The 27,607-nt window shown below is 36.4% G+C and overlaps 1 protein-coding gene across 4 annotated transcripts in view; it reads left to right on the plus strand.

The window, feature by feature from the left end:
- Positions 1 to 26,701, plus strand: part of bbs9 (Bardet-Biedl syndrome 9) — a 186,790-nt gene extending 160,089 nt beyond the window's left edge. For 2 of the 4 annotated variants that reach the window (XM_087286582.2, XM_087286583.2), the window contains 2 exons: positions 2,726 to 2,792; positions 26,020 to 26,701. In XM_087286582.2, coding sequence (XP_087142708.1) covers positions 2,726 to 2,748 — 23 coding nt within the window. In that variant the 3' untranslated portion in view covers positions 2,749 to 2,792; positions 26,020 to 26,701. The remainder of the gene's footprint in view (positions 1 to 2,725; positions 2,793 to 26,019) is intronic. The other 2 variants (XM_087286577.2, XM_087286579.2) reach the window with 1 other exon arrangement.
- The last annotated feature ends 906 nt before the right edge of the window (positions 26,702 to 27,607 follow it).

The following is a 27,607-nucleotide window of genomic DNA, read 5'->3' on the forward strand; positions in this document are numbered from 1 at the left end:
TTTTTTTTCCATGTCATGGCTGGAGGAGAGTTTGGCCAGTCGTCCTGAACTCTGCTTATATCAAAGTGATTTAAAGGCCGGGGAATCAGGGAATATGTTGTTTGGGAACCTAATGTTAGCTAAGATTAGCAAATGTATTGCTCATTTCTAGCTAAAGGGGTAGTTCAGCTATAAATTAAAATGCTGCTAATTTGCAAGATATACACTTACTAAGATATATACTTACCCAGTTGTAAGAGCAACAAATAATAACTTAATTTCTAGTTGATCATTTGGAAAAGTGGCAGAAGGTCGATTTTTCTGATGAATCATCTGTTGAACTGCATCCCAATCATCACAAATACTGCAGGAGACCTATTGGAACCTGCATAGACCCAAGATTCTCAGAGAAATCATTTAAGTTTGGTGAAGGAAAAATCATGGTTTGGGGTTACATTCAGTTTGGGGGTGTTTGAGAGATCTGCAGAGTGGATGGCAACATCAACATCTGAGGTATCAAGACATTTGTGCTGCACATTACATTACAAACCACAGGAGAGGGCAAATTCTTCAGTTGGATAGCGCTCCTTCTCATACTTCAGCCTCCACATCAAAGTTCCTGAAAGCAAAGAAAGTCAAGGTGGTCCAGAATTGCCCAGCCCAGTCACCAGACATGAACATTATTGAGTATGTTTGGGGTAATATGAAAGAGGAGGCGTAGAATATGAATCCAAAGAGTCTTGATGAACTCTGGAAGTCCTGCAAGAACACTTTCTTTGCAATTCCAGATGACTTTATTAATAAGTTGATTTATTGCAGAGATGTATGGATGCAGTCCTCTAAGCTCATGGGAGTCATACACAATATTATTTCTTTTCCCACTGCACCAGGACAGTCAGACCTTACTGTCCTAATTACATAATTAAAAATCAAGGCATGATCATATTTTATTTTGGTAAAATAAGTGTAATCTAGATGCCTTTACCTTTTATATTAGCCACTTCTGATACCAAATGATTAACTAGAATTCAAGTTATTATTCGTTGTTCCTAAAACTTGGATAGACAACTAAACGTTTTTGTGTTGTACTTGTGATACAAAGCGCTCGGGTTCAAATCTGGTGAAGCACACCTCCACAAAAGAAATAAAAACAATGTAGAATCAAAATTACACTATGTGCTAAACACTATTGGTTGGGTTTAGGGAAGGGTTTAGGTCAGTGGTTGGCTTAGTGATCTGTAAAACAAGCCCTGACTCTTCATGAATGTGTGCAGACGTTTATCTAAAATGTAAAACAAAGCTTTGAACTCTTACCAACAGTTACTGTGCTTTTAAGATCTTTTTTGTTACTTTAGGGACAACAGAGGGACTCATTTGTCATAATCAGACAAACATTTACTCAAGAAGGCTCTCATTATAAATATGAGATACACACTCATTGCCAATGTATTATGGCTAATATTAAGTTGATGCCACTTTCACCTTTAGAACTGCACTGTTTTTGTGGTAGAGATTCAGTGGGATGCTGGAAACGTTCCTCAGAGAATTTGGTTCATTTTTTAAGATTTTGTTGGCTGCACATCAATGATGCGAATCTCCATCCCAAAGGTGCTCTGCTGGATTGAGGGCAGGTGACTGTGGAGGATGTTTGGGTTTGCTGAACACATTGTCATGCTTAAGAAGTTAGGTTGAGATGATGTGAGCTTTGTCACATGGCATTTAATCTTGCTGAAAGGATCCAAACCTTACAAAGCCAGCAGTGTGGTGTGAAAACGACCCAAAAACGGCAGAAAATGCAACAATGTATCATTAATTGCCCTTGCTCCAGACCAAATGAAGCGAACTACAGATGTGAAAGCACCCTAAAACAGGGCTATACAATATTCTGATTGCGCTACAGCTACTCTGAGGGTGCTTTCACAGCTACACTTTTGTTTCGGAACCTGTCTCGTTTGCCCAGTTAGCACGGTTCGTTTGGCATATGTGAAACCACCAATCGCTCTTGGATCAGCGGCAAATCAATCGCTCCGAGATCGCTTGAATAAGGTGGTCTCGGCTCGATTGAAACAAACTCTGGAGTGAATCGATTGCAGTGAGAAAGCGATCCGATCCCCGCCCGAGTTATGTCACTGTGTTGTATGGATATGTAACAGGCATACGGTTATATGAAGAGAAAATTATGAGTAGGGCGTCTCCCTCTCGGTCCTCAAATAGGCTACGTCGCGCACCCTTTTCACCTCTCCCCGCCGCATCTCTTCTCACTCTTCAGACACGTCCACGGGCGTAAATCCCCGGGCTTAGTAAATTTCAGTAAGTAAGTAGGGAATTTTATCCAACTTAAATAAAGCGATTCTCTTCAATGTAGTTAATAAGGACTCGTTCATGAATTATTTGCAGCAAAAATGCTGATTACCTGTTTTTTTGTATAATTGTTTCTATTCTGTTCTTAAGTGACTCAATTCATTTGAAATAAAAAATGTCCTTGTTTTTATTGTTGTGATTATTTTTATTATAGTTTTACAATATATATGTAAAGTACTTTGAATTGCCATTGTGTATAAAATGTGCTACAGTGTAAATAAACTTGCCTGTCAGTGTCATGCATTGGATAAAATGACAGAGAAAATGGACATGAGATCATTTTTCAGTGCAGCTAAATGCCAAGTACAAAAAGTTTACATATTAAGCAATTTGGCTTTAAGAATGAGTGCTTATGAAAATACTAATGTCACAATATTAATCACAGGCAAAGAAAGGAGGAAGAAATGATTGAGGAACAGGCAGAGCAGGGTCAGTCAGATGTACAGTGTCAGGTAAGGGTGTTTTAAAATGTTTTTGGAGTTGTGGCTGTTTAGCAGATGAACTTCACAGACTCACCTATTTACAACATGATCGGTCAATTTAACAAGTGTAATGTAAACTAGTTATTATGAGTATGGAAAATGTCTTTTCCTGCATTTATTCTGCTTCAGGAGTCAGTCTGTTGACTGTAAACACAACAAACAATGCAATAAATAGTTTTTAAGAAAAAAATGCTTTATCTTTGAACCTGATAAAAACTTTGAAAAATAATCATAATGACGTAGTCTCCATGCTATAATAATATTAATGATGAAACCATTTTTAACTGCGGGGAGATATCTTTATTAGTACAATTCCGCTGTATTATTTGTGTCCCCTTCAAAAAAATGCTCCAAAGAAATTTTATATTTATTGTCCCCCCCTACTGTTATATCAGATTTACGCCCATGGACACGTCGCGTGCACCTTGTCAAACACTACCAAACTACCACCTCTCCTGACAGCTGAGCGGGACAATAAACCCTGACACTCTGACCAATGTGAGGAGAGTTTTTTTCAAAATTTTGCAGTGTGAAAGCGAACCACACCAAGAGCAAAGAGCAACAATGTAACATTTGTAACCTCTGTATCGGAACAACTGAATCGATGATTCACAGGTGTGAAAGCACCGTAAGTCCCAGTTTAGCACCAACATCTCTGTTTTTGAACAGCAGCGAACCGAAAGGAATACTTCCTGTGTGTGTTATTTTTGCTTCCTATGTGTATTAAATGTTTGCTCAGTCAGTGTATCCGTTTACATAATCATAATTTTTGGTGCACAATATCCTAATTTACCAAGTTCACAGTTTTTCCCATAAATTCCCATTAAATCATTTTATAGTTAGTTTCCTTGGAAAGTTTCCAGCCTTGAAAAATCCCGAAATTTTGCAACCCTACCACATGATATGATTTTATTAGCATGCTTGTGTCACGATACAATATTATTGTGTTTATTGCTCTGCAAAATAGTCTAATTATGCACCAAAATAGTCAAATTATGTCCCAGAAGAACAACTTTTTTTTTTACTAAACAGAACATTTTTCAGCGTGTGTATCTCACTTCAGTTGTATTGCTGGAATGCAAATAAATGGGATTGTTAAGCAGACAAACTGACCAACACTTTGAAAACCCTGTCATAAATGTTGTATGCAACTTTCTTTAATGCCGCCATCTTTATTTTACTAACATCTGTATAATAAAGGCAACCCTGCTCAGCCGGGGTAAAAAAAAACACAAAAAACACCAGCATATACTGTGGTATTACTGTTGTAAAGAAATTCATTTAAATATTCAACTAAATATTGCTGATATACGCACATTTACATATCAATATAATATGATATCATTTTCTTTTCGGCTTAGTCCTTTTATTAATCTGGGGTGGCCACAACAGAATGAACCACCAACTTATCCAGCATATGTTTTACGCTGCGGATGCCCTCCCACCTGCAAACCAACAATGGGAAACACCCATACACTCTCATTCACACTCATACACTACGGACAATTTAGTTACTCCAATTCACCTATAGCGCATGCCTTTAGACTGTGGGGGAAACACCCGGAGCACCCGGAGGAAACCCACACGAACACGGGGAGCACAAACTCCGCACAGAAATGCCAGCTGGCCCAGCCCGGGCTCAAACTAGCGACCTTCTTGCTTTGAGGCGATCCATGTATGGTTTTTATATTTTATATAATCACTTTTCATGTGTTTAGTATGAATGGGCTGTGAAAGTGCTTTGTATTTTCAGTTTCACAAGTTTCTTATCAGTGCTGACCATCTGCAGTTTGATATAGAGCTGTCCAGCTGAGTCTGGAATAAAACCAATCTAGTAAAACAGTCAGTGGGATCAGCTCACACACACACCTCTGTTATGACAGCTGGACTGGATACCTGTGAGAAAGACTGAAGGAGGATTTCCTTGAGGAGAATGAACACCTGACAACAGTAAATAACTTAGTATTATCGTTTTTGATACTTTCATTCATTCATTCATTTTCTTGTCGGCTTAGTCCCTTTATTAATCCGGGGTCGCCACAGCGGAATGAACCGCCAACTTATCCAGCAAGTTTTTACGCAGCGGATGCCCTTCCAGCCACAACCCATCTCTGGGAAACGTTTTTGATACTGATAAATGTAATTATTTTTGACAACAAAGTAGTTAATAAATCTGTTGATGTTTTTACCAACATGAACAAACAATGAACAATACATTTATTTCAGTACACTCTCAATAAAATGGTACAATGTTGTACCAAAGAAGGTACAAACCCTTGTCACTGGGGCAGTGCCTTTTTATGGAACAGAATTGTACCTTAAGACAAAGAAACACAATTGTACAATTTATGAGAACAACTGTTCCTTCATTTTTGTACCATTAAAGGTACAGAACAGTATTATAAGATGTCTTTTCTGTACCATATAAGGCACAACTTTTACAAAGGTACAAAACTTTTCCTTAAGGAACATTATTTGTACCACCGTGTATTTTTTTTTCTCAGAGTTACTTATTCATCTTTGATGATGTTCATTCATGAAAATAAAGTAATTCATTGTTACTTGTTACCTCACAGTGAATTAATGAATGTTTATGAATTTTAATAATGCATTAGTAAATGTTAAAATATGATTAATAAATAGAGAGAAGGAACAAAGAAAGAGGAAAGGTTGTTAAATTTGATATGTTACTTGCCATTTCCTTGTATTTAAATGTGATTTTTTTTAATGCATTAATTGACAATAAATGATCAATTTACGTGAGGCAGCTAATTACTGTGGTTTTTACCATGTTGTAAGGGATTTTTGGTAGAAAGTATATGTCAAAAAAGGGTTATCATTAAGTAAAACTAATTATCAATCATTTCTTACTACTGGGTTGCAGCTGGAAGGGCATCCGCTATGTAAAACATATGCTGGGTAACTTGGTGGTCCATTCTGCTGTGGCGACCCCTGATGACTAAAGGGAAAATGAATGAAAGAATAAATTTTAATGAGCATTAACAAGTAATTAAACCATATATTTTGTAATAATATATTAGTTTTAATATCTTTGAAAGAATAGCAAAAAGTACTAGAGCATGAAGACACATCATTCTAAATAAATTAATAAAAATATAAATTATTAAATGAATCAATAAATAAAAAAATTAAAAATGTTAAATAATAATAATAATACAAATAAAACTTTAAATAAATAAATAAAAATAATAAATTGATTTATTTATTATAAATAAATTAATTAATTAATTAATTCATTCATTCATTCATTCATTCATTAAAATTATAAAATAAAAAAACCTTTAACACTTTGATCTAAATCTGTTACCAAATGATTAATAAAAAATTAGTAAATCACTAATGACCAATTAATGTCAGTTCCATTGTGCATAATGCATGGATATTTTCATCTCCTCATCTCTGTTTGTGGTGTTCCTAATAAACTGCAGATGTTTTTCTCAGATTCATACATGACTTTTTCAACCACACACCCCACGTGACATTTCCAGTCTGTTCTGTTGATGTATTTTGGTGTGGAAATGCCTTTGTGCTACGCACCAGATTTCATATGATAAAAATAGCTTCGAGAAAATATGTTATGTTGTTTTTTCCCACTGATGTCTGGAAGCTCTGCTGTGAAGGGTGTGATCTCAAAACACACTCAGTCAAACAACTAATGAATAAGGTGTGTGTGTGGTGGAAACAGAGGTCTTAATCTGCCGACAAAGGAAACTAGTTTATAATTCAAGCATGAATGCGGTTGACAGCTTGTGTTCAGCGGTGTGTGTGTGTGTGTGTGTTTCTTTCTGGTATTCACTACTTTACAGGGACCAGTTGTCTTCTAAAATATGGTAATATCATTTATTTTTGACCTGGGGACTTTATTATTGGTATTTGTGAGAAAAATGGTTCATAATCATAAAACACCTAGCTATTTCAATGTAGAGGTGGTTTATGAGGACATGTCCTGTGTGTGTTAGTGGGTGTGGGTGTGTTTTGACCGAGATATTCCAATGTTAAGGTGGTTTATGAGGACATGTCGTGTTTATGTGTTTGTGGGTGTGGGTGGGTGGCTTTTGACCGAGGTATTCTAATGTTGAGGTGGTTTATGAGGACATGTCCTGTGCGTATGTGTGTGGGTGGGTTTTGACCTAGGTATTCCAATGTTAAGGTGGTTTATAAGGACATGTTGTGTTTATGTCGGTGTGGGTTGGTGGCTTTTGATCGAGGTATTCTAATGTTGAGGTGGTTTATGAGGACATGTCCCTTGTGTATGTGTGTGGGTGGCGTTTTGGCCTAGGTATTCCAATATTGAGGTGGTTTATGAGGACATGTCCTGTGTGTGTACGTGGGTGGGTGGGTTTTTGACTGAGGTATTTCAATGTTGAAGTGGTTTATGAGGACATGTCCTGTGTGTATGTGTGTGGGTGTTTTGACCTAGGTATTTCAGTATTGAGGTGGTTTATGAGGACATGTCCTGTGTGTGTGTGTGTGTGTGTGTGTGTGTGTGTGTGTGTGTGTGTGTGTGTGTGTGTGGGTGGATTTTGACAGGTATTCCAATGTTGATGTGGTTTATGAGGACATGTCCTGTGTGTATGTGGGTGGGTGTGTTTTGACTGAGGTTATCGAATGTTGAGGTGAGTTATAAGGACATGTCCTGTGTGTTAATGTGGGTGGGTGAGTTTTGACCGAGTTATTCCAATGTTGAGGTGGTTTATGAGGACATGTTCTTTGTGTATATGTGGGTGGGTGTGTTTTGACTGAGGTATTCTAATGTTGAGGTGGTTTATGAGGACATGTCCTTTGTGTATTTGTGGGTGGGTGAGTTTTGACCAAGTTATTCCAATGTTGAGGTGGTTTATGAGGACATGTCCTTTGTGTATTTGTGGGTGGGTGAGTTTTGACTGAGTTATTCCAAAGTTGAGATGGTTTATGAGGACATGTCCTGTGTGTATATGTGGGTGGGTGGGTTTTGACCGAGGTATTCCAATGTTGAGGTGGCTTATGAGGGCAGTGTGTCTGTGGGTGGGTGGGCTTTGACATTTCCTCTACCCTCTTTATTTTGTTCACTAGACTTTTATTTCAGGACACTCTAAAAGGCTGGTTTATTTCAACTCAAATCTGGGTGTAATATGGACTAAACAACTGTGTGTGTGTGTTTGTGTGTGTGTATACACACACACACACACACACACATACGCAGAGAATTATTATTATTAATTGTTTTTTCTTGACAGTTATGATAGGAGAAGCAAGACATCTTTTGATATTCAAAATCTTTCAAAACATTTTAAAGAAGCCAGAAAGTTTGGAAGTTGTTTTAAGATATTTTTTTTTTATATTTAGTCTCTTATGCTTGCAAAGCATACAAGAAAATGTATCAAATACAATAGCACTGTGCAATATTGAAGTTTAAAATAACTGTTTTCTGTTTGAAGATATTTTGCAATGTATTTATTACAGCATAATTCCGTCAGTATTCAGTGTCAAGTGATCTTTGGACAGAACTATAAACTTTCATTAACAAAAAATCGTAACAATTAGCCTGGGCTGTTGGTGCTGATTAAAATCGTAAACTTCTTTTTTTTTTTTTTACTATTACCAATATTACAATAATCACTGTGGACGCATCAGCACTAAATCACACATAACAGCACTATCTACCTTTAACAGACGTCAATATGTGTTACATTTTTTTCACATTTTAATAGCTTCAGCATGTTGTGCCACAAGCCCTATGTTTTGAAGCCGCCATGTCAGGTTAAAATAGTTTGGTTGGAGGCGCGCATGGAGAACGTGCAAGAACGCGTCCTGAGTGGGTGCTGCGGTTTTTCATGCATCTTTGGTATCTCTGAAAAGAGAAGACACATGTAGATTTTCGACAGAGGTGGAAATAGCACACCGCAGACCCTGAGAAGTCTGAGGATCATGACAGCGAGAGGATCGACCAGTGCGGTGGGCTAAAATAGCGGCTAGACTTCAGTCTCAGCAAGGAATTAAAAAAGACATGTGTTTTTCTTTGTGTTGGTGGTTTTGATTTTTTTTTTCTTCAGTGGGTTGGTTGTTGATGGAGAGATTGTGTTGTTTGCTGATGGCAGAGCAGGGTTAATGCTGGCTTTTCTGCTGCATTCTTAATCTCTCACCATAGCATTGCCAGACAAATCTCGGAAATCCACTGTGACCAACTTTTATTAAACTAAAGTCTGGAGCTTAAGTCTTTATGTTTCCTTAACACATACCAAACCCCCGTCACACTGAAGCCCCGGACCACAACATGGCTGTCAAGTTAATTCGATTACCGCGTTAGTTCAACCAAAAATAAAAAACTTCTGTTAGCATTTACTGTCAATTCAAGTCTTAAAGACTTTTGTTCATAAGACGTATTGTGCATAAGAGGTATGTTAAGGTTGAAGAAAGCAAGTGATTTGTGGTCAGTGGTGTAAAGTAACACATTACAAATACTTAAATTACTATTACTGAGTAGTTTTTCCTCAGAAATTGTTTACCAAGTAGTTTTAAACACACTTTTACTTTCCATTGAGTACATTTTTAGTGCTGCATCGAAACTTTTACTCCACTATTTTCCTTCAACCTGCAGTCACTATTTAATTCGATTAAAGCCCTATCAAATAGTAATAATTTTGCATCTGAATGAACAGTTTCAAGACATGTTTGGAAAGTGTCCAATAAGGTGTCCAAAATCTTTACATGCAATGACCAAAGAGACCTTAGTCTGTTTAGACTGCATGTCACTGATGAAAAGATGACAAATGTCTACTGTATGATGACATTAATGGCTCTATTGTAACAATTTAGGCTCAAAGTCTAAAGCGCAGGTCGTAAAAGCAAAATATAATGCGAAAAATATGGTTTGCACCATGACGCATGGTCTAACATGGTTGTGCTTATTCTCTTAATGAGTTATGGGTGTGTTTTGAGCATAACTTACATTAAACCAATCAGAGTCTCATCTCCCATTCCCTTTAAGAGTCAGTTGTGTCGCGCCATGGTGCATTTGCTATTTACATGGCGGTCTTTGTAAATAGAAAAACTGAACACTTCACTAGCGTGAAAACAGTTAAACATAGCATCTACAGCGAGAGGATAAGAAATGAGCCTCTTCCATTCTTTACTTTTACTCTTTACTCCTTCACTTTCATGGATGAGGAAACGTTGTACGCACTCCACTGAAGACATCCATTAGCCTACATATTTAATTTCATTTGTTAAGCACAAAGATTTGTTTCAAAACCATTTCTAGTTTTATATAAGTTATATCCAAACACACGTCCTATTCTTAACCCCATATGGTGACGCATACATCTCCAAAACCTGACAGGTGGACAAATCTGTTTTTGACACTTGAATGAAACAAGTAAACTCAAATGTTTACGCGTCTATTTACGCACGAATAGCGCGATTTTTCCACAGTTCCGTGTCTGGTGTGAACACAGCATAACACGTTCTGCGCTTGACTTTAGAGCATCTTTCAGTTGGTCAATAGTATAGTCTATTTCAGTTCCTCAAAATAGTAACGCACCAACAATGTGACTTAACACACCTCCTTTATAGACCAGCACACCCATGAGTCCACAAAGTGGCACAATTGAATTTACTATTTAAACAATGTGTCACAAAACAAGAAAATTAGGGTTGCGCTGGTCTGAAAATAGCAACAAATTACATCATGCACTGTTTATTTCGCCGGGTGTAAGATAGGGACCATGTTAAAAGGTTTGAAAAAGTGACTTTTAGTGACATTTTTATTATTTTGAAGTGATTTTTTTATTGGGTTATGGTAAAAACCTGGTAATATTCTGCCAATTAATTTTCTGTTGTTTTTCAGTCTCATTTATTTATATAAAAAAGCTGTATTTAAATCAGATCTATATTTAAAACACAAATAAAACTTTAAATAAAATTATATACCTATTAACTCCCAATGCAGAGAACAGATCATAACCTTCAAGTGGTTTTCCAGAGCTGTGCATAAAGCACATCAAATATAGCAAAGAGAATCTCAAATGTGTGTGCTGTTTGAGCTTCTGCTTACTCAATGTTTATATGAAAATAAAAGCCTGAATTAAATCTGTTCATTATATAAAACAATCCTTTCTTTCCACAACGATTGGATTAAACTGTTCAGCTCAAACTGATTTCTTGTGCAATCTTGTACAAGCTTCAATTGTTGTACTTTCAGTGGAGCAACACTTTGACTAAACATTATCCCCGTTTGAGTTTCGAGACAAGACAGTGAGCAAACGATGACAGAATCTTCATCTTAATGTCTACACTTGAATACAACTAAAAATGACACCAGCGCTGTAGATTTTTAAAAATGTAATCAACAAATCAACCAATGTAAATTTGTTTTCTCAGTCTCTCGAGCATTTCGCAAACATAATCTCCGATTTTTTGGAATAAAGTCAAATACAGTTTTGTGCAGATTTCTTGTCTCGTTTTGCAGCATTTCTTTTATTTATTTTGCTGTAAAAATATAGGCCTACACACATGTATAGATGTTTTGACCTCACAAACCATTAATCACTATCATTTTCATAGAGGAAACACTGAGTTTACCCCCTAAAGCCGGCTGTGTCATATTTAAAATTACATAATAATATAATAATAATAAAAATAACAACAAAATCAATGCTCCCTGTTAGTTGACTATTTGAACACATTGATGAAAATGATGCAGAGCATGAACTCTTGTTTACAGCAGGGAAAATAAGTATTGAACATGTTTTTTCTTTTAAATAATATTTCTAAAGGAGCTGTTGACATGAAATTGAACCATATTTTGATAAAAACCCAAACAATACAAACATAAAAATAAAACTGAACAAAACTAAACTACTGAACTTTAATACTTTAAATAAAATGCTTTTTTTTTTGGTGATGGCAGCTTAAAGACGCCTCTCATATGGAGAATGAAGTCACATGAATTGTTATTCATTGTTATCAGGTGTTATTTTCTCACAGACTTCAACTGAGTGTAAAAATCTTGATGGTTCTGTGGGTCTCGTCTATCAAATCTAATCTTTGATTTGTATGTTCAATTGGATTCAAGTCAGGTGATTGGCTGGGCCATTCCACAGCTTTATTTTTTTTTTCTCTGAATCCATTTAACAGTTCCCTTGCTTGTGTTTTGGATCATAGTCTTGCTGAAATGTCCACCCTGGTTTCATCTTCATCCTCCTGCTAATGTAGATGTTGGACTGAAGCAGCTAACAGGGCAGAGAGTTACAGAAGAACTACTGGGAGATTTCAGCTGCTGTCTGGGCTTTCGCTGCCTTTCTACAGCTACCTTTCTTCATGTGTTTAATACTTTTTCCTTGTGTCATTTCATTTTATTACACAAAACTTCATTTCAAGAGTTCACACTAAGCTCATGATTTATACATAGCTTGTTTGGCATGCTGTCCCAGGAGAGAGCCCTGAGCTCAAGGGATCCTCGAGCCCAGGGCTCCCCCCCCCTTATGCAGGGCGAGTGGAGATTGAGCTCAGGTCTATCTCAAACTCTGATACCTCTGGGCCACCGTGCCGCCCATTCTGGATAAAGGAGGAAGAAGAGGAGGAGGGAGGTTTCTTCCAGACGAAGATAGTTGTAGAAAGGAAATGAGGATATATATAGTGATTTGGGATCCTTTGATTGGAGGATCATAATTAGTTAATGTGGACCAGCTGGGTCAATCATGAGCACATGCTCCTCTCGAAATTAGTTTAAAACTAAACTCCACTTGTAAACTAATTTGTTTTGTTTTCTTTGCATATTTGGATTTCTTTGGTCGTTACCAACATCCGGTGAAAATTTCAAGTCAACAGCACCGAAATATGTTTTCTGAGAAAAATGGTGACGTGTTCAATACTTCTTTCCCCCGCTGTATACTCTATATACAGTATGTGTGTTCAAAGTTAGACGTGGCTTAGTTCAAACAGGTTTTGAATGTGCGTTGCAATAACGTCACATGATGGGGACGCCAGTAAGTGTGTATTGATAACTCAAGGCTTTGCACAACAGACGAGCGTATTCCATTCCCCAATACTATAATGTTTTTGAATGTAAAACTGCAGATTTTGAACAGTGCACTAACTGCCCAAAATATGTGGGAAATCTGCAGCAATTAAAAAAAAGATTGCGAGCTTCACAAAATAATGTGACATTGCCTGATTTTACCTTTAGTTCAGCAAAGTCCTGAAGAGTTTATTGTGCAGTTTTCTTTGTTCAGATGAGCTGCAAACTCTTCATCTTGCAAGTAAAGCACATTCAAATGGAAACTGATAGACTGACCCAGCCTACAGAAGTACAGTCTACAGTTTATTTATGTTTGTGTGTGTGTGTGTGTGTGTTAACTTCAAGTGTGTGTGTGTGCTGTATATATAAAACATCTTAGAGCGCTTAGATTTTGGGGATCTTATTTATTTGTGCAAGTGCTCAGCTGTAGTGTGTGTTAGTGTGTGTGTGTGTTATGGAGAGACAGAGGCCGACCACTCTAATTGCGTCTTTTAGATGTGGCTCAGCTGTACGTGGGCAGAGTGCAGACTTTGCAGGCAGTTCCAGACAGTAGACATACCAGTGTGTGTGTGCGTGTGTGCGTGTGTGCGTGTGTGCGTGTGCGTGTGTGTGTGTGTGTGTGTGTGTGTGTGTGTGTGTGTGTGTGTGTGTGTGTGTGTGTGTGTGTGTGTGTGTGTGTGTGAGAAGGATGTTTTGCGCTTGGGCGTGGACAAGTGGAGAGAAAATATCCTTGCTGACCACGGCAATCCCACCCATACCACACCCTCTGAGGCCAAAAGCTGTCTCTCCTTCTGCCTCTTTCTGTTAGAAGATACGCTACACTCTTGATATCAGTTTTAATCGGTAGATTAGCAGAAAACATTTTACAGTAAGGTTCAATTTGTAATATAATTTTTGGCAATAATATTATCAAACCAAAATTTACCATTGAATTAAATTAGTGATTATCTAGCTACATTTGAAAATATGCAGATGCCTTTCACTAACTTTTAGTTATTCAGCAACAAGAACTTTGCGCTGTTGAATACAACTTGGGGAATATTTAAAAAAGTAAAAAAAAAATCTAAACAATTTTGACTTGAACTGTGTATATATTTTTATTTATAGCAAGATAGGAAAAAGCAAGCATTTTGAAATTTTACTGAGGTCTTCTACTTTAAATCTATACACCACCTGCAGTTTTACTCATTACCTTAAACCTTACAAATCTCATTTTAATGTACACAAACCCATCAGTCATGGAGATCTGTTGAAATCTTCACCATGGAGACGATCAATATTTGAAGTCTTACTGATTGATCCGTATACGCCATAGAGAATTTGTCAGAGTTAATCTTATCAGTACGGTTAAAGCCTCTTTCATAAGCTGTTCAGTGCGATGTTTAAAGAAGATAATGCACATGTTTCATTTAAAATGACTAGTTGACGACAAGGAAAAATGGCCTGAATCACTCACACTCATTTTTTAAAGAGTTCACAAAGGAAATATTCATCTCTTAGCAATCTAATATTTATATTCGCTTGCTTCCCGTTCCAGTTTCCTTCTCAGTTCTCCAGAGACGCTTGATTGATGGAAATCTTGGAATTAATCAGCACACGTTTCTGTTTAGTGTTGCTTTCATGAAGCTACTACTCTTCTTGAAATGAGGGAAAGTGCTTTTTTTTGCCATTTCTTGAGCAACTTTTTATTTCTATTAAAAAAAATACATAGTTATTTTCATTTATTTATTTATTTATTGAGTAAAAAACAACATAAATGTTTGATATGACAGACATAGCGAAAGACTTCCCACTTTTTCATACAATTTATTTGTAATAAGACAAAATAATAAAAAATAAAGAATAAATAAATAAATAAATAATAACAATAATTAATATTATAAATAGTAAATAATGATATATAGCATTAATAAATAATATTAATAATAATAATAATAATAGTTTAAAAAATTAGCTGGCAGCTAGCTTTATAACTCTTACATGGTCGCCCACTGAAGCTATGCAAGGCTGCACCTGCTCAGTACTAGGATGGGAGACCACATGGGAAAGCTAGGTTGCTGCCTGAAGTGATGTTAGTGTGACCAGCAGGGGGCGACCAACCTGCGTGTGGCTCCTAATGCCCTAGTATAGTGACAGGGACTCTGTACTGCTCAGTGAGTGCCGTCTTTCGGATGAGACATTTAATCGAGGTCCTGACTCTCTGTGGTCGTTAAAAATCCCAGTATGTCCCTTGAAAAAGAGTAGGGGTTTAACTCCGGAATCTTGGATAAATTTGCCCACTGGCCTCTGTTCATCATGACCTCCTTACCATCCCCCATATCATAGTTAGCTTAATCTCTCTGTCTTCTCTCCACCATTTAGCTGGTGTGTGGTGTGCAGTCTGGCACAATATGATTGCCATCCCGTCATCCAGGCGGATGCTACACACTGGTGGTGGATGAGGAGATTCTCCCCAAAAATGTGTAAAGCGTTTGTAGTGTCCAGAAAAGCACTATATAAATGTAAGAAATTATTATTATTATTATTATTAAAAATGCTAAAAAAAATAATAATAAAAGGTTGGAGGAGGTGGTGTCGGTGAATTTTCACCTCCAGTTGACAAATTGATTTTATAAATATTAGAAGAAAGAATATTTGTCTGACAGGTCAACATATTTTTCTTGAAATTTCTGTATCAACATAGAGTAATAGACATAGTTCAGCTTTGAATGAACCTTTAAATACGACTTTCTATTTTTCTGATTTAAATTTTTTATAGCTCTCTCTCTAATTATGTTTTACCTTTTCTGAAGGTGTTAATTTTGATAATGATAGCACTGTAAAAAACATTGTAAGACAATTCACTGTAAAGCTTTTTTAACTTGAATCAATTTAAATCGAGTCAAGTGTAGTTGAGTTAAAAGTTGAGTCAACTTAAAAAAGCTCTGCAGCAAGTTGGCTTAAAATTTTAAGTGAGTCAACTTTTTTGGACAGTGAAGTAAAATCTGACATCAGAGCCACAAACAAAACACTCTTTCTCTCACAAACACACACACACACACACACACACACACACACACATAGAGAGAGAAGTATTATCACATCGCCATCCATCCATTCTATCATACTGTGAAATCTAAAACATTTCACACCCACTTTATGCTAGCACATGCAAGACAAACTCTCCTCGCGTTTGCCCATACAAACACTGTATGCTAGTTCTGAGACTTTTATCCATCATTTCATCATGTGAATAACAATATAATGTACAGTACAATATAACATCAATTCAATTATTCTAAATTCAACGGTTTTACATTAATTTGACATGATGTACAGTATTATAATTTAGTAAACACAGTAAACACTACTGTCTGGAATACTCAATTCTGATTAGTTTTTTGCGACATTCCATGATATGTTATTCCCAGATAACAACCACTGAATAACATCAATAAAATTAAAATCACTGTTAGTAAATACGTTCCAAATACTTACATCCACATTAATATGTAACTGCTTGTCTGTCACGTCACATTTTTGACTGCTTCTGACAGTTTGGCGCCGTCTTGTGAATGAATTATATGGAGGTTAGTATATGCTCTATTCAGCCAGTTTCGTTTCTGTCAGCTTTGAGATGTTTGGCAACATCTTATCACTAAATAATGCACAAGTTAGTGTAAACTCCATCAGCTGTTTTAATTTCTATCAAGCTTTGTGTTGTTGACTGTTTGGCGCCATCTATGGGTCTGAATAATGCACAAGTTAGTCTATTCTCCATCAGCTGTTTTAGTTTTTGTCCAGCTTTGTGTTGTTGAATGTTTGTCGCCATCTTTGCATCTGAATAATGTGCAGGTTAATGTTTAATTCATCAGCAGTTTTAGTTTCTGTCCAGCTTTGTGTTGTGGACTGTTTGTCTCCATCTATGGGTCTGAATAATGCACAAGTTAGTGTATACTCCATCAGTTGTTTTAGTTTCTGTCCAGCTCTGTGTTGTTGATTGTTTGTCACTATTTTTGCGCCTAAATAATGTTAGTGGTTAGTGTATACTCCATTAGTTCCACTCAACCGTTTTTGTTTCTGCTACCTATTAAGGCTCAGAACAAATGTTTTTATGTATTGTGGCAAGCAAGTAGGTGTGTAAGAAACTACATCCAAGACAGTAGGCCTGTCACAATAATCAATATTTCGACTCATTGCACAACACATGGACATGACGCAATCATTTTTGGCAATGCAATATGTATCGCCCATACATAAAAATCAATTCTAGCAACATTCTAGCTGATTGCACAACATCTCTATCTCTATTGGAGGTGTCAGTGTCAGTATGGTTAAAAAAAACTATAATATTTACTATAAATTACTGTAGTATATTTTCATGTAGCTGTCTGACAGCTGAAATTGGATCAGATAAGAGATATCACAGCCTGTGTTACTTTTTACCTTGCACTTTTTTGTTAACATTATTATTGTTTATTTGTTTAAGATATACGTTTTCACATTCAGATTCCAATGCCTCATTTTTAAATTGCTAAATTTACTGTAATTAAATGAAATATTTTTTAAAATAAAATGTTATGTGTTCTTTGTTGTTTTGTCATTGTTTAATAAATGGCATTAAATGTTAAATGTTAAAATTACAATAATATAGTTTATCACAGTATATTTTGGTGCAATATATCTGTCAACGGGAGGTGCTGACATGGGAAGTGCGTATCCAAATGCAGGGTTTATTAACAAGAATGGTCAGGCAAGCAACGGTCACAATCAGGAAAAAACAGATGTATGGATAAATCCATATTCGTAGTCGAATACACAGGCAGATGGTCAAAAGGCAGGCAGCAGGCAATGTAAACAAGGCCAAGGTCAAAACACAGCAGAACAAGGCAAGGAAATGCGTTGTAATGTTAATTAGACAGATAAACAAGACTCAGCCCTGGTGTGTCTTTGACAATCCTTCAGCTGTGTGTATGCAATTAGTCAGAATCAGGAACTGGTGTGAGTGTGTGGTGCATGACTGGAGCTTGTAGTCCATAATGGCAGATTTGTAGTCTGTTAACAATCTGCAACCGCTAGATCGCTGATAATCATAACAATATCTTACAACAAAAAACAATATCCTGACAGGCCTACAAGACGGTTGTTTCAACAGAATAAAGCTCTTCAGTCTTATAAAACAGTGCTCCGATTCACATTGGGCGACTGATAAGCCTGTCAAGCTTTATTCTGCAATAATATCCACCTGGATTGTGCTTTAACCCTAACATAACATACATATTCCAATTGTGTTGAATTTACATTTTTTTGCGATTAACAATTAACAATAAAATTGCAGATTGTTTGATGCGAGGGTTGGATTTAGGGGTAGGATCAGCGTAGGTGGATAGAATATGTGATTTGTATTGTACAATGTCAAAAATAAAGCTGGACTGGGAGTTAATAAGTATATAATTGTATTTAAAGTTTTATTTGTGTTTTAAATATAGATCTGGTTTAAATACAGATTATTTTTGTAAATAAATAAAACTGCAAAACAACAGAAAAATAATTGGCAGATTATTACCAGGTTTTTACCATAACCAAATCCAAATAATCACTTCAAAATAATAAAAATGTCAATAAAAGTCACTTTTTCAAACCTTTGTTTGATTCGAGGGTTGGATTTAGGGGTAGGATCAGCGTAGGTGGCTAGAATATGTGATTTGTATTGTACAATGTCAAAAATAAAGCTGTCACTGAGGCGGTATCTTTTTGTACCTACAATATCTATCATGGTACCTCAAAGGTAATTTTTGTGTACATTTGGATACTGAAATGCACATCTGAGATACCAATATGGACTGTGGTTACAAATATGTACTTTTTAAAAAGGTACCACCTAAGTGACAGTTCCTGTGCTGTTATTTCTGAGAGTGTAGAAACATCATTAGGTCTATAAGAGTCCCCACTGGGATATAGGAACAAGTATGTGTGTGTGTGTATTTTTAGCTGAGTTTACATGAGTGGTTTTAGTCTTTGTGTGTTGGAAATGGAAGCAGCAGCTGCCCGTTGATGCTCATCTTGTGTTTCTGACTATACGGTGAGAGGGAGCTCAAGCTTTCTGCTTATTCCCATTTGTGGATTTCTCTTTAAAAGTCTGCATGAAGGCTTCTTTTCAAGTACAGTTCTTAAAATTCCAATTAAAATGGACAAAAGTGTCTACTTTCAGGCAGACAAGAGAAATATTGGATAACACTTTGTTTTAAGTCACAATTCACTCTATTAGCAAACAATTAACTAAGACTTTTAGCTAAATAAAACACTAATTAGCTGCTCATTAATAGTTAGTAAAGTCTTATTGGGTTTGAGTAATATGTAGGATTAGCAATGTAGAATAAGATCATACTTTAAAGGTTTGTTTGGTTGGATTTTTTTGGGCCACCCAATAGTAACTTTTGGGGGCCCAAAAGTGCATGGGCCCTTAAAATTGTCTTAACCAAGTCGGTTTGCAACAGAAGTGCAAAAACGTCTGGAGTTGTTTTTCATATAGCAGATGTGTAGTTCTCCAGCGATCTACACAGGCTAGATCATCTCTGGGGCGCCGCTGGCCGGTATGGGCCCTAAGACAAATGGTGTTGCGCAGAGGGGATGTCGACGAATGTCACAGAAGAAGTGAAGAACGACCGGGAGTGTGGTGAGGGGTGTCGTGAATGAAAGTGAAGAGCGGGTGGGGGCGTGCAGTGGATGAAATTGAAGAGCAAGGGGGTGGGGCCTAGGTGGGTGTTGGAGGTGTCGCGGACGAAAGTAGAAATAGTAACTCCCCAAACTTTTGGGGCCCCAAAATGTGTGGGCACGTAGAATCGTCTTAACCAAGTCAGGTTGCAACAGAGGTGAGGATCCAAATGCCGTTTATTAAGAGAATCGTCAAGCAGGCAAAGGTCAAAACAGGGACAGACAGGAGACTGCAATAAAGCAAAGGTCAAAACACGACAAGGAAAACGCTTCGTAATGCTCACAGTTTACAAGACTCAGCAAAGATTGTGTGTAAACAAGCTGTCTTTATATTCCTAGTAATCAGTTCATCATGTTGCGGACGAAAGTAAAAAGTGAGGGGGAGGGATGCATTGTGGGTTTGGGTTACGTGATTTTTGTTGGGGGAGGGGGGATTTGGTTATTTAATTATTTTTTTTGGCCCCCTAATAATAGCTCTGTTGGCCCCTAAAGCTTGTGGGGCCTTAGAATTTTCTTAACTCAACCAAGTCAGGTTCCAACAGAGATGAGAAACCAAATTCAGTTTATTAAGAGAATCATCAAGCAGGCGAAGATCAAAACAGGGACAGACAGGAGAATGCAGATAATCTAAAAGAGTAGCCAGAGTACAGGCGGATGATCAGGACAGGCGGCAAAACAACATAAACGATAAAACAAAGCAAATGTCAATACACGACAAGGAAAAAGCTTCGATATTCTTACAGTTTACAAGACTCAGCAAAGATTGTGTGTACACAAGCTGTCTTTATATTCATAATCAGTTCATCATGAGCTTCCAGCTGTGTGTGTAATCAGGGGAAATCAGGAACTGGTGTGTCAGTGCAAAAACTTCTGGGAGTTGTTTTTCATATAGTAGCAGATGTAAAGTTCTCCAGTGACCTACACAGGCTACATCGCTGGTGATCGTGACAATATGTGTTATACTTATAATTTTGAAAGTATATTTTAGGGTGACACTTTAGTTTAAGTAACAATTCACACCATTTTCTACTGCCTTATTACCTGCCTATTATTAAGATATTAACTATTTATTAACACTTATTTATGAACAGTTGGCTAGTAAGCTTCTGAAACTTCACTTTGCACTTAATTCTGTTATTTTAAAATATATTATTTCCATAATAAGTGTCCTGAAGTGTACTGTAAAGGGGATGACTATAATTGTTATTCATTAGATATTTTAATAACTTCCCTTATTCGCATTAAAGCTGGTGTGTGGGTGAGTTATGTTGTAATGTGGTTCAGTTATGTCACCGCTTTGGCTCAAATGTCATTGGAAACGCAGGCTGGTTCTGAGAGAGGATCTTGAATGCTGCCAAGTAGCCTCACACTTGTATTCCTTTCTTTATCCAGTCTGTAGCCAAAGCCAATACAACCAATTCATGGTATTGTAACTTGATGTACTTTGTGGGGACCAAATGACCCCACAAGTATTGCAATACCAGTCAATTCTTACCTTGTGGGGACCTCTTTTTTTGGCCGGCATGAGTTAAGTGCTCATAAATGACACAGATTGAAGTATTTTGAAAATGTAAAATGCAGATGGTTTCCTGCGGGTTGACGGATAGTGTTGGGGTCGGCAGATAGAATATGCAGTCTGTACAGTATAAAAATTATGTCTCTTTATATCTTTGAGAAGTCTCCATCAAAATGTGTGTGACATGACAATGTAAACATGGTTTATGAGGACCTGTAGCTTAAAACTGATTTTAATACAATAGGCATGAAAAGAAATACTAAACTGTGTAATATTTTACATTGTTATCTAAATTTGGCAGAAGTGTTCTGTAAAGGCCTGATTTAGGATAAGAGGATAGATTATACAGTTTGTACAATTCAATCATTACAACTATATCACTGCTTGTGTGTTGCTTGTGCGTATGTGTGTGTGTGCGGACACTTTTAAAGATGAAGAAGGAACTTGGGGTCGCTGTTTTGAGTTCCCCTGAGCTGTATGTCTTCACAAATCTTGAAAATCACAATATTATTAAACATTAAAGTTATTTGAATATCAACAGCAACACCCTCGCACAATACCCAGCTGATTCAGTCGTCGCCTGGTGACATAAAAAAGCTTTTTTTTTCTTTTTCTTGTCAACAAAAAAGGCAGTGAGGTGCGCTTTACGTTTTTGCAACGTAAGTGCGCTTTCGGTGTGATCGGCCCCTTAGTATGCAAAACATATCACACTTGAGAAGATTATCAGTTAATATTACCTTTAAGCAATACAAATCCAATTCTTTAATGAAAAGGAAAATATGTTTAAAAAAGTCTTGTAATTCCTATTTCTTAACAATTAATTATTATTATTATTATTATTGTTGCTGTTATTATTATTATTATTATTTTTATTGTTGCTGTTATTATTATTATTATTATTATTATTGTTGTTGTTGTTGTTACTATTATTATTGTTGTTGTTATTATTATTATTAATACTATTATTATTATTATATTATTATTATTACTATTATTATTGGTTTTTTTATTATTATTATTACTATTATTATTGTTGTTTTTATTATTATTATTGTTACTATTATTATTGTTTTTGTTATTAATGTTATTGTTATTATTATTATTACTATTATTATTGTTGTTGTTTTTATTATTATTATTGTTACTATTATTATTGTTGTTGTTATTAATGTTATTGTTATTATTATTATTACTATTATTCTTGTTGTTTTTATTATTATTATTGTTACTATTATTATTGTTGTTGTTATTAATGTTATTGTTATTATTATTATTACTATTATTCTTGTTGTTTTTATTATTATTATTGTTACTATTATTATTGTTGTTGTTATTAATATTATTGTTATTATTATTATTACTATTATTCTTGTTGTTTTTATTATTATTATTGTTACTATTATTATTGTTGTTGTTATTAATATTATTGTTATTATTATTATTACTATTATTATTGTTGTTTTTATTATTATTATTGTTACTATTATTATTGTTGTTGTTATTAATGTTATTGTTATTATTATTATTACTATTATTATTGTTGTTGTTTTTTTTATTATTATTGTTACTATTATTATTGTTGTTGTTATTAATGTTATTGTTAATATTATTATTACTATTATTCTTGTTGTTTTTATTATTATTATTGTTACTATTATTATTGTTGTTGTTATTAATATTATTGTTATTATTATTATTACTATTATTCTTGTTGTTTTTATTATTATTATTGTTACTATTATTATTGTTGTTATTAATATTATTGTTATTATTATTATTACTATTATTCTTGTTGTTGTTGTTATTGTTATTATTGTTAATGGTAATAGTAATAAAAGCATTAACGACTTGAGTAATCATTTCATTTGAATCTACATACAATAATTAATAAATATTTTTCATAAATAATTAGCAATTTAACTTTTTTTTTCAACATTTAGTAAATGATGAACAGAATAATTTTATTTAAAAAACATGTGGAAAAACTAACCCCAAACTTTTGACCAGTAGTGAGTTTGCGTTTGTAGCATGTCAATGTAGGCATGGTTTGTAGAGACCTGTAGCTTACAAATGCTGTAAAAACAAAACATACTAAATGGTGAATTATTATTAGTAATATTATTAACTAAATTTGGCTGGAATTTTCTGTGAGGACTGGGTTTAGGAGAAGAGGTTAGAATATACAGTTTGTACAGTGTAGTCATGTCCCTGTGAACTTCTGTGTGTGAGTGTGGTGTTGGGGGGCAGGGAGCAGATCTTTTTTGTTGCGCACCAGGTGCCATTGTCACTCAGTGTCAGTCACAGCAGGGACTCTCTCTCACACACACATACACACACAGCACACACAAACACACACAGACACACACACACACAGATATCTCATGTCTAGCGAAGGCCTGATATATGTTTGTCTTTAAAGAGTCACAGGCGTCTGCATCCTCTGGGGGCTGGTCTGAATCCTCCACCTGTGTGCGAGACGCCTGTGAGCCGCGGTCCCGCTGGGGCTGATGGGTAGACAGACAGCTCCTGTAGGGCTGATCCGCAGGGAGCAGCTTAATGAGGCTTTCCTGAGCTCCCTCACAGCAGCCGCAGGCTTAATGACACTGACAGGACAGCAGACGGCCCTTTGCAGACCAGACCAATTGCATGACACAGATGAGACTGTGATAGTGTGCTTGCGCTGCTGTAGTGTGAATGGACAAAGACTCAACAGTGTGTGGATGTGACATTATCTGATGGGTAAACACAGTCAGCCCACATCACCTGAGGAATCACCTGCAGATATTCCTCCTCGCACATCTGACTAGATGGAGTCTGTACTACATTAAAAGACTGCACTACACTATAATGTGGAGGTGGGCAAACTTTTTAGACCAGATGCCACATCAAGGTTTGCAAACCAAGTGAAGGGCCACATGCCAAATCCTGCATAACTTTTATTTGTAGTATCCGTATGCATGGAACATGTATTATCTGCCAGAAACATGTCACGTTAACACGTAAGATTCATGTTACACGTCAGTCTGCATGTTCTCCCCTTGTTGGCGTGGGTTTGGTTCTTTGGTTCTCTACACACTGAAACACTGTGTGTGACATGAGAATGTCCTCATTGTACAACATTAAAACTGGAATTTATAATCAACAGAGCTGATGTTCCTCATTTATTACTTTTATGACATTTTTATGTTATACTATAGCTTAATATATTGATTGTTTCTCATACCAGCTCCATTTCAAGCAATAAACAACTCTAAATGTTTGCTAGATACTCCTTAACCCATCTAGCTACAGTGCATGTAGAAAGTATTCATAGCGCTTCACTTTTTCCACATTTTTTATGTTACAGTCTTATTCCAAAATGGATTAAATGAATTTATTTCCTCAAAATTCTACACACAATACCCCAAAATGACAATGTGACAAAAGAGTTTTTGCAAATTGTTGCAAATTTATTAGAAATAAAAAACTTGATACATCACATGTACAGTAGTATTTACAACCTTTGCCCAATACTTTGTTGATGCACCTTTGGCAGCAATTACAGCCTCAAGTCTTTTTGAATATGATGCCACAAGCTTGGCACACCTGTCTTTGAGAATTTTTGCCCATTCTTCTTTGCAGTACCTCTCAAGCTCTATCAGGTTGGATGGGAAGTGACAGTGTACAGCCATTTTCAAATCTCTCCAGAGATGTTCAATAGGATTTAGGTCTGGGCTCTGGCTGGGCCACTCAAGGACATTAACTGAGTTGTTGTGAAGCCACTCTATTGAGATTTTGGTGGTGTGCTTTGGGTCATTGTCCTGCTGGAAGATAAACCATCGCTCCAGTCTGAGGTCAAGAGCACTCTGAAGCAGGTTTTCATTCAGGATGTCTCTGTACATTGCTGCATTCATCTTTCCCTCTATCCTGACTAGTCTTCCAGTTCCTGCTGCTGAAAAACATCCCCACAGCATAATGCTGCCACCACCATGCTTTACTGTGGTATTATCCTGGTGATGAGCGGTGCCTGGTTTTTTTTCTAAACGTCACGCCTGGCAAAGAATTCAATTTTAGTCTCATCAGACCAGAGAATTTGGTTTCTTATGGTCTGAGGGTTCTTCAGATGCCTTTTGGCAAATTCCAGGCGGGGAGTGGCTTCCGTCTGGCCACTCTTCCATACAGGCCTGATTGGTGGATTGCTGCACAGATGGTTGTCCTTCTGTAAGGTTCTCCTCTCTCCACAGAAGAACGCTGGAGTTCCGACAGAGTGACCTTCAGGTTATTGATCACCTCCCTGATCCCCGATCACTCAGCTTAGATGGCCGGCCAGCTCTAGGAATAGTCCTGGTGGTTCCAAACATCTTCCACTAACAGATGATGCAGGCCACTGTGGTCATGGAGTTTTTAGAGCAACAGGAATTTTTTTGCAACCTTCCCCTGCCTTGTGCCTTGAGACAATCCTGTCTCTGATGTCAACAGACAATTCCTTTGTCTTCATGCTTGGTTTGTGCTTTGACATGCACTGTCAACCCTGGGACCTTATATAGACAGGTGTATGCCTTTTCAAATCATGTCTAATCATTTGAATTTACCACAGGTGAACCAAATAATTAATTACTAATTAAGCTGAAATTAACGCTTTCAATGGAAACAGAATGTACCTGAGCTCAAATTAGAGCTTCATGGCAAAGGCTGTGAATACTTCTGTACGTGTGATTTTACAGATTTTTACTTTTTAATAAACTTGCAACAATTTCAAAAAGTTTTTTTTTCACATTTTCATTATGAGGTATTGTGTGTAGAATTTTGAGGAAATAAATGTATTTAATTCATTTTAGAATAAGGCTGTAACAAAAAATAATGTTGAAAAAATGAAGCGCAATAGATACTTTAAAGAAAAAGGTGAAGTGTTCCTTTAAGACTGATTTTATAGGTCATAATCGCTTATGCAAACATTTTATGTTTTTTTTTTTTGTTTTTGTTTTTTATAGATTCGTCTAAAGAATCATCCAAAGAAAAGAAGGAGAAAGACCCAGGAAAAGAGTCCACAAAAGAAACCAAGAAAGACTCTGGAAAAGAGAAGGAGGCCAAGGTGTCAACGAAAGAGTCTCGAAGAGAGTCAACAAAGGAGCCCAAAAAAGAGTCAACAAAGGAGCCCTCAAAAGAGTCATCAAAGGACAAGGAGTCACCCAGAGAGAAAGAGCCATCAAAGGAGAAGACCAAGGTGTCCAGAAAGTCTTCCGTGAAGGCCAAAGAGAAGAAGTCTGAGGCGGGAGACGGCTGAAAACACTTGCATTTTATTAGCCGCATCTCATCCTGAGCTTTTTGCTGTAATTGTAGAGTCAATAGCATAGTGGCGGCAAAAAGCATACAAAGGTTTGAGTGTTTTCACTCTCATTGAAGGTAAGTGGACATGTAGGACTTTATATTTAAACTCAGCTGTCTGCAGCATGTAGTCTGTGTGTCCATCGTCTCCCACTGCTCAGCGAAGGCCAACCCTGACGTCCGATCAGCGAGACCACAGGAATAACCACAGCACCACCACCTACTGTTCTTTATCTCCATCTGTTTGAATCTCGGTCAGAGCTCTACCTCTTTACATTTCAGTTCAGTTCATTAGTAGAGGTGCAGAATTGAGAGAAAACGTCATTAAAATCAAAGGAAATTCCTGTGGATCTGTAGTTTTTCTCAAATTTCTTGGGATGAAATTAGCTTGTTATCAAATAGGAACCTATAGTTGCTGTCTGGTGGAAACCTTCTATTTTGACATTTCAACAAGTTAATGCTTTTGATCAATCGTTATTTATGTCTGTGTGTTTTAAAAAATCTTTAATCAATGAAAAAAGTTAAGTCTGGTCATTCTAAAGCTTTTCCTTACTCAATAAACAGCAAATGCTTGTGTTTCATAGGTTTGTGGAGCACAGAAGAGTGTCTAGCATTCGCCATCAGGTCAAATTTAGTTTAGTTTAAAGAGAAAAATCAGCCAAAAATGAACGTTTACTCACTATTTACTTGACTTGACTTACTACACTGTTCTTGACTTGTTCCAAACCTGTATGAGTTTCTTTCATCTGTTGAACACTAAAGATGATATTCTGACGAAAGCTCAAAACCATTGACTTCCATAGTAGAAACAACAAATACTATGGTAGTCAATGGTTACAGGTTTCCAGCTTTCTTCAAAATGTTTTTTTTTTTTGTGTTTAGCAGAACATCATCAATGTTTTTTATTATGTCCAGATTGGACTACTGCAACTCTTTGTATTCAGGAGTTTCACAGGCTTCAATTGTACGCATGCAGCTGGTTCAAAATGCAGCTGCTAGGCTTTTAATTTTTTTTAAACAAAAAAAAATTCTAGTATCTCACCAGTTTTATCTTCTCTTCACTGGCTCCCAGTCCAATTTAGGATTTAATACAAGCTATTGCTTCTTGTTTTTAAAGGTTTGAATGGTCTGGCACCTATTTACATCGGTGAGCTTCTTCACTGGCATACTTCATTGAGACCAATCAGGTCAGAAAACAAGTTTCAGCTAGTTGTTCCCAAATCACGGTTGAAATCAAGAGGTGACAGGGCTTTT

Source organism: Danio rerio, chromosome 16 (genome assembly GCF_052040795.2).
Source record: "Danio rerio strain M-AB ecotype USA chromosome 16, GRCz13ab, whole genome shotgun sequence".
Taxonomy (NCBI): domain Eukaryota; kingdom Metazoa; phylum Chordata; class Actinopteri; order Cypriniformes; family Danionidae; genus Danio; species Danio rerio.